Source organism: Hordeum vulgare, chromosome 7H (genome assembly GCF_904849725.1).
Source record: "Hordeum vulgare subsp. vulgare chromosome 7H, MorexV3_pseudomolecules_assembly, whole genome shotgun sequence".
NCBI classification, from domain to species: Eukaryota; Viridiplantae; Streptophyta; class Magnoliopsida; order Poales; family Poaceae; genus Hordeum; species Hordeum vulgare.
Window position 1 is genome coordinate 47,767,645 of NC_058524.1, and position 8,109 is coordinate 47,775,753.

At 50.5% G+C, this 8,109-nt stretch overlaps 2 protein-coding genes across 2 annotated transcripts; both read right to left on the reverse strand.

Moving 5' to 3' along the window:
- Positions 1–593: 593 nt before the first annotated feature.
- On the reverse strand, positions 594–3,514 carry LOC123412575 (F-box protein At5g67140-like). The gene is made up of 5 exons (XM_045105525.1): positions 3,320–3,514; positions 3,069–3,215; positions 2,818–2,953; positions 2,040–2,138; positions 594–1,002 (listed from the first exon to the last, which is right to left on the reverse strand). The coding sequence occupies exons 1-5, from the start codon at positions 3,472–3,474 to the stop codon at positions 802–804; spliced, it is 738 nt and encodes a 245-aa protein (XP_044961460.1). The 5' UTR covers positions 3,475–3,514; the 3' UTR covers positions 594–801.
- A 1,499-nt stretch (positions 3,515–5,013) lies between these two features.
- LOC123412240 (subtilisin-like protease 4) lies at positions 5,014–7,427 on the reverse strand. Its single transcript, XM_045105186.1, has one exon. The coding sequence runs from the start codon at positions 7,398–7,400 to the stop codon at positions 5,142–5,144; it is 2,259 nt and encodes a 752-aa protein (XP_044961121.1). The 5' UTR covers positions 7,401–7,427; the 3' UTR covers positions 5,014–5,141.
- Between the last annotated feature and the right edge of the window lie 682 nt (positions 7,428–8,109).

Sequence of the window (8,109 nt, forward strand, 5' to 3'; positions counted from 1 at the left end):
TTTCATCGTAAAACTGTAAAATGATGGTTATTTTATCGGTGAGGAAGATATAAAGGGTGCTAGTGTTCCTCTCAGGACGGCACGTGTGGAAATCCAAGCTACTGCCGCCTACCCCAACCACGTCCTCCTTCGGTTAACTATGTGAATTTTACAAATTAAAGTTCTTTCCCCGCATTTTCTTTTACAAAATTCAAACTAAACCACACCCGCAAGCATGTATTTCTGAGCATTGACTTTTTTAATCCCCAGTGGCTATAATCGTGCTCAGAATGGTCCGCCAATTACAAATAGATGCTGGTCGCCTCAACATAACAAGTGAACCTTGAGAGCAAGTACAACAAGGTACCGTCAGCAGGCTGTAAGGATTAAAATACTATATTTTTACTGAGTTGGATGAGAGAGAAGATGAGAGAGAAGGAAAGCGGACTCTTCGTGAAGAGCTAGCTCTTGCACGTGCTCCTAGGTGCTTTGTGAGAATGAAAGGCGGGTCATATATGATAAAAGTAGTATTTTTTTATAGCTAACTATTGTACAAACTAGCTATAAGATGAGCTATAAGACTGCTTACAGCCAGCAGTTGGCTATACTATTAACCATGCTCTGATAGGGTTTTTGTATGCATGATTTTCTGGGAAAATATAGGTGGGTTATGGGCGGCAACCCCAAATTTTATTCGCTGTAACACAAGTCACATAGAGACAGAGAATGAATACACCAGGAACAAAAAACGCCACAAATCACTCTCATGAATCTTTGCATTTTCAGTTCCATGAACCACTGGATTACGGCAGCACTTTTCCTTCATGAAACCTGCACGCTGGCTTTCACGATCTCCGGGACGGACCTGATCCTCAGACCAGGGCTGATGGAGAGCAGGCCAGCGAAGCTCTCCGGCGACACCCTCATCCCGCCGACGTTGATGCACGCCAGATCGGGGCACTTGCTCACCAGCGCCACCAGGCCGGCCGCCGTGACATGGCGGCAGCTCCACAGCATGATGCTCTGCACAAGAAAACTCAGCACGTTATTCCTTGCGTGCACGCAGGCAGGACCCAAGAACTGAGTGAAAATTCAAAGTATGTTCGGACACTCTAACAGACTGCGTCATATGTTCGTTTTATTAATGGCTTCAGTGCTTATTGTTGAAATTTGGAGGTGGGCCTTAGGCCCACTAGAGAATTTCAGAAAAATCTAAAGGGCCCATGTAGGTGGTGGCATGGCAAGGTGGTGGGAGTTTAGTCCCACCCCGCTAGTGGAGGAGAGTTTGGACCCCTTTATAAGGGTCTCTCTTCCACATGCTATTGGAGAGTGAGAAGAGAAGGTGCCCTCGCGCACTCCTCCTCCGCCGCCCGCCTCGCCACGCCACGCCACGCCTCGTCACGACGCGCCGCGGGTTGCGGGAATGAGCCGAGCTCATACCTACGCGCTTATTTTTGCTCCGTCCCGTTTACCGCGTACACGGTCGACGGGAGAGCAGGCCTCCGAAACCTCGCCTCTCCGGTTCCTGTACGGGAGAGGGGCGATTAGGTTTTTGGGGAGCGATCACGCGACTGCTCGCCTCCGTCCGTCTGCTTCGTCTACGTCCGCGTCGCCCTCGTCATCGCCATGTCTTCACCAAGCGAAGCTGATCGTCTCCGCGAGGAAGCCGAAAAGAAGACGGCAGAGGATACTGCCTCTGCCGCCGCCGCCGCTGCTGCTGCTACGGCCAACTGGCCGATTGGAGGGTATGACTCGTTTATCCTCTTGTTCGTATTTATTCTAGCAGTACTACTTGTTTGCATAGATGTATCCACTATATGCGTAGTATGTGCTAGGTTAGCTCAACATCAGTATGTCATTAGTCTAGTCAATGCCATGCTAGTTATTATTTTGTGGATTAATCTACTCGGAAAATTGCCTATTTACTCAACACTTATAATGTTTTAAATGAAGTTTGACTTTGTTCGTTTCGTGCTGAGGCAGGCTCTCATGTCTCATCAACTGTTTCTAAGGCTGCCATTTGCCCCCTAGCACCCTAAAATTTAGCCAGAAAGACATACCTTCAGATTTGTGCAGTTGTTTGCAACCGCATGCAACGATTCATCGGTGATAAATGTTCCACCAATATTGAGGTGCTGCAAAGAATGGGCTCTTGAAACCTGCAAAAGAATGTTGGGAAAACCACATAAAAAAGTTAATTGAATATGTCCCATTTTAGGTGAATTGAAGATACTACCCGCAGGAAAAAAAAAGAGAACTGAAGATATCATTTGCGGTGTGGATTAACTTGTCTAGTTCAATTCATTAGGGTTTCATTTTAATATCCAAGGGTTATACAAAAGAAATTATTTTTTAGGGTAACCGTTGCATTATAAAGCATGTCCCACCATCACAGAATCATAAAAAAAAAAATCAGTTCTCTCAGTATTTAAATAATATTTTTAACAAATTACATAAATGCATAAACACCATTTTTATTATGCAAAAAGAAATGAAAGAGTACTTATGAGGAAATAAGCATTATTTAGAGGCTATAAGCATTCCCCTAAAAACGAGGCTATAAGTATATTTATGCAGAAGGGTATACATTTAACTAAACATTTCTGTCCCTAAAAAAATACTGAACATTTCTGTTGGTTCAGAATGGAAAGCTACTGCGGTCAATTACTTGATCCGACAACGAATTATTACGAAAGCTCCGGCTCAATAAATTTATGAGGACATCCTACGACTTTACAGTTCCATATTGAAATCCTTGTGCTATTGCCATCACATTAAGAGAAAACAAGCAGTTGAATCCGAAAAAAGAAGAAGAGAAAACAGAGCATATATATATACCAGACGAACGACGCCATTGTCAGTGATCCCGGCCAATCCCCACAGCGAGATCGCCGTCAGCTTGCCGACGCACTCCGCCGTAGAGATCTGCAGCAGTCCATCGTCGGTAATGTGGCAGCCCCAGCAGCCCCGCGAACTTCTCCAAGAAAATTAACGGCCAGAAAGACAGAGTCAGAAAAACTAAAGCTTGAAAAACTGCAGCAAGTGCATGCAGTTCGATTTTACCAGCAACCAATAACCAATCTACTCACACGTCGAGGTCTCGGAGGTTGACGGCGGCGCGCACGAGGCGGGCGGCGGAGTCGTCGCCCGTGCGCTGCCCCGCGAAGCTCAGCCGCCGCCGCGACGCCAGCGACTGTCCCACGGCCTGGCGCCACCGTCGGCTCACTCCCCCGGCCCTGCGACGACCAGAAGATAAGCGTGTCATCAGTCATCACACAACACGACGACGCTGCAAGCTTGGGAATCATGGCGCGTCCATGACTGGTAGCACAATACGTACATGGCGAGGTCGTGGAAGGAGGAGAGGAGCGAGAGCACGTGCGCGAGGAGGTCGGCGGGAAGCCGCTCAATGTGCGGCTCCTCCTCCATTTCCTTGGCCGCCGCGGCGGCGCTGCCCCTGCCCCATCCTTGCTCTGTCTGCGGCTGCATCCCCATTTCTTGCTCGCTCTCGCTCTCGCCGTCGCGCGGGCGGAAAGGCTTATACTACCACGGCAGATCGGGGGGAGCACTGTGTTGGAGTTGAGTGTGGACATGTTTCCGGAGTGTGCACATCATCGCGTCATACATGGAGATGCAGCCGCCCCACCGGTCAGCCGCGGTACTAAAAATATGTAAATTACGTCGATGACCCTGAACTCAAGAACAAAGAATTTGAGATCGTGGGTAGAAGGTTTGTGCGTGCTTTGCTGCCCAGTTGAATTTGTTAGGTTTCTAAAAAAAGTTACCCGCTTTATAATTAGCGGGCTGCTACACGTCCAACGGCGGATGTTTAGTAAACATCCGCCACCACAACGGCCGTTGGATGTATCGATGCAGCCGTCTGATCTATGTCCCCGCACCTAATAGTTCCTGAAACAGAGGTCGAGTTGCAGAAACAATAGCCGCGTTGCGAAAACAACGAGCGTGCTGTAAAAAAAATTCCTGAAACAACGGTCGCGCTGCAGAAAATATTTTTTATGTAACTCCTGAAACAATGGCTGAGTTGCAGAAACCACGACCCCGTTGCAGAGATGTTGCATGCCAGTTGCGGAGCTGCCCCAACGACGAAGGGCGACGGGCAGGGCGACGGGGCGGGGACGTCGGTGGGGCGGTGGCGGAGGGCGAGCAGGGGCGCGCGGAGGAGTGGCCGGGCCGCAGCAGGCCGACGACGGAGGGGGCGGCAGAGCCACAGCAGGCCGACGGTGTAGGGGTGACGGGGCCGCAACAGGCCGGTGACGGAGGGGCGGCGAGACGCAGCAAGCCGGCGGCGCGAGGTCGTCGGGGCCGAGGCGGAGGCGGATGCACGGACTGGGCAGTTTTCTGAAACAACGATCCAGTTTCAGGAAACAGTTCGCGATCAAATCGAGGCGAGATCCAACGGACGAGCGAACAGCGGATGAATCATGCGGATCAGCCGGTGAAAGGTAAAACTTCTACTTATAATTACGTGATTCATACACACATGCATGTGAAAGAAACATGCATGCACTCGGCTGGCGTGGCTTGACCCGAATACGAGGCATGCACGCCATCTTTCAGCCTCCCGATCCCCTTCTCGCCTTCTCCATTAGGGCTCATCGAACGACAACCGAGCAGTGTGGATCTGACTCTATTTTCCTGCCTACTGGAAAATAACAGTCTCGTTCAATTTAGTATGGCTAGGTCTTAGTCGACTGAGATTTAACTAAATCTTAGTCAAATGACATAACATATAAAACAAAAAAAATGAATTTTTTTACACAGATATTAATGTAAGATCTCACAGATATAGCATTGACTGAGACTTAACGAAGTCTCGGTCGACCGAGACTTGACAAGACTGTTAATATAAAGGGAGTGAGGAAGGAGTGGTGGCATGTTGCTGGTGGTGACTATATACAGGCTCGTCAGAGTAACGGAACAAGGTGAATGTGATCTGCAATTATGCAGTGCAAAAGGAAAACAAATAAAGAGAATATTCAAACTCTACACCATCAAGAATTGACATATATGAGACGATGCAGATTCCTATTCCATTATTGTTGTTTATGTTTGACGCAACAGTAATTAAACCGAAAATGAATTGAACACAAGGACAAAGAAAACAGCTGCTATCCATCTCATTCTCATGGCATGGACACCGTTCATGGTGATGGCGCCGGAGCAGTATCACCTCCTGCGACTGCGACGAGAGCGACGATGGGGCTACGCACGACATGCTTCTCCGACACCCAGCTCAAGGTTCCCTCCACGTAGAGCTCTTTGCCCAGGCCATGGCCGCTCACGGACACACTGTAGGTCTTCTTCTCTCCGGTTTTGGAGAAGGACATCGTCTCCGGGACGACACGCACCGTCAGAGACCTCGGCACCTCCACTTTGGCCTTGAATGTTGAACCTGCCGGCCCGACGTTTGTCACAGTCCGGTTGACGGTGAACTGCGTCGATGTCAGCGGCACGGTTATGGTCGGGTAATTAAGCTGCACGTCCTCGACCTTGGGCAGCTTCGCGCAGGTCAAACTGGAGTTGCCCACTATGGTTGCTAGGCCTCTGTCACCAAGGAGCCAGCAGATGTAGCCAGCGTAGTCAGTGACGCTGAGGTCATACACCAAGCCAGGGTCGGCGGCTCTCGCCGGGTTTACATGGCCGGCGCCTGTGTCGTACACGCCGGCCTTCCTATGCTGCTCGTCCAAGATCGAGCCGCCGGTACCGTTAACGATGTCCGACGTTGTCATGATGGCAGACTTGATGGTGGCCGGCGACCAGTCAGGATGGATGCCCTTGATGAGCGCCGCGACACCACTCACATGCGGCGTCGCCATGGATGTGCCTGATATGATGTTGAAAGGGCCCTGCCCATGGCCCGTTTTCGACGGCCAAGCAGCAAGGATGTTGAGGCCCGGTGCCAGTATGTCCGGCTTCAGGATGTTGGGGGAGAGTGAGCTTGGGCCACGGGAAGAGAACGAGGCCACGACGGGGGCAGGGCGGACGCCAAACTGTGTACCGTTGTACGCGAGAGATGCCACAGAGCTGTTGCCCGTCGACGCGATGTAAGCTGTCAGGGCCTCGCCATCGGCCGCGGTCACTTGTACAACGCTGGAGCTGAAATCCGCAACAATGGTGGTGTAGCCGGCGATTCCGTCGTTGAACAACACGACTCCTGCCGCGCCGGCGCCAACTATGCTGCCGATTTTGGACCGTTGAGCCCTCGACTTATTATCCTTGCAGACGAGGATCTTACCAGTGATGCTGCTATCATACTCGTAATTGCAGTACCGCCATTCCTCGGAGTAGAGGAGAGAGTGCAACTTTGAGCTTGGATTCGCTGTCTGGGTAAGTGCTTCTCCGTCAATGCTCTTGCCGTTGCCGAGATGGATGTTGGCGCCGAAGCTCCGATCCACGGAGCTGGCGGCGACCGTGAGCAACCACGGTGCTTCGTTGGTGACGGAGCGCTGAGTCGGGCCGTTGTTGCCGGCGGCGCACACCACGAGGATGCCCTTGGACACGGCACTGAACGCGCCAATAGATATGGGGTCCTGATCGAAGCTGGCGCTGGTGCTGCCGCCAATGGAGAGGGAGAGCAGGTCCACCCCATCCTTGATGGCCTCTTCTAGTCCGGCCAGTATGGCAGATGCCTTGCACTCACGAGTAACACATACCTTATACATGGCGATGTGGGCGCCCGGGGCAATTCCGGCCGCGGTGCCTGTGCCCACGCCATTGTATGATGCGCCGGTTACGAAGTTTCCGGCGGCCGTGGATGAGGTGTGTGTTCCGTGCCCTTGTTCGTCGTCAGAGTCATCACCTGCCCCAATGAGTGACTTGGCGCCGATAAGCTTGTTGTTGCACCGGGCCGCGTCGCACGAGCCCTTCCACCTTGCCGGGGGTGGTGGAACACCGTGGTCATCGAAGGAAGCGTGCGCGGCATAGATGCCACTGTCGAGCAGCCCGATGATGACTCCCTTCCCGTAGTCAGCCTGGCTCCAGAACCCGGTGCCATTCCTTAGCCCAAGGAACTCTGGAGTGTGGGTGGTCATTAGCTGCAGCGTTTGGTCCGGGAATGCACGCACAAACCCTGGCTTCTTGGACACCATGTCGAGTTCGGCGTCGGTGAGCCTCGCGGCGAAGCCGTTGAACACCTCGGTGTAGGAGTAGAGGAGGCGTGACTCGCTAGAGTCACCTGCCAACGAGCTCGACAAGAAAGACTCGTGCCACTGGTGGTGTGCGCCTTGGCCTGCATTCGAGGGTGGTGGCTGGACAAGCACGATGTAAGAACTATAAGCAGATGATTTTGTGGCGTTTTGGTGTGTGCTTGTGGTAGCTGGATTGATATAGCATAGTGTGAGTGTAGGAAAGAGGGTGGCGAGCAAGAGAAGTTGTGCTGCGAGATCTGTAAAGGACGCCATTTCTTAAGCCACACACAGGTACACAAGGAAGATGATGGGAATGCTGGAATAGGATCGATACCGCGTACTCTTTATATGGCACAAACAATTGATGTGTTATGTCTTATTCTTGACATGTACTGTATTAGTCAATTGATAAATCCAGCGCATGTGGTAACACATAAATGACTTCAATTTCTGCTGAATATGGAGGGCATAATAAGGTTATGTGAGATTGCAGGAATGTGGGTAATGTATCTACCAGGGTTTATGGGGCGGGAGGGGGATGTGCGATCTCTTTTGATTTTCCGGATGATCTTAAATACATACACTACTGTACCAGAAAAAATAGAGGATAATTAATGATTCAAAATTAATAGCTGGAGTATATTTGACGTGTTATCACCTCATAATTGTGTGGTATCAACTGATTCTTGAACAAAAATATTGAAGTAATGACAGTATCGAAGTGATGAAATCAAGTTACGTATATGAATATATAAGTCGTCTTTGCGCAAATCAAGTTATGTCTTCAATTGTATTAGTCAATTGATAAATCCAGCGCATATGGTAACACATAAATGACTTCAATTTCTCCTAAATATGGAGGGCATAATAAGGTTATGTGTGATTGCAGGAATGTGGGTAATGTATCTACCAGGGTTTATGGGGCGGGAGGGGGCCGGGATGCACGATCTCTTTTGATTTTCCGGATGATCTTAAATACATT

Excerpts from the sequence above, each read along its gene's own strand:
- LOC123412575 (XM_045105525.1), bottom strand. The coding sequence starts at position 3,474 with ATGGGGATGCAGCCGCAGACAGAGCAAGGATGGGGCAGGGGCAGCGCC. Across the intron at positions 3,216-3,319 it reads TCCTTCCACGACCTCGCCAT|GGCCGGGGGAGTGAGCCGAC; the intron begins GTACGTATTGTG and ends TGGTCGTCGCAG. Across the intron at positions 2,139-2,817 it reads ACAATGGCGTCGTTCGTCTG|GTTTCAAGAGCCCATTCTTT; the intron begins GTATATATATAT and ends ATTCTTTTGCAG.
- LOC123412240 (XM_045105186.1), bottom strand. The coding sequence starts at position 7,400 with ATGGCGTCCTTTACAGATCTCGCAGCACAACTTCTCTTGCTCGCCACC.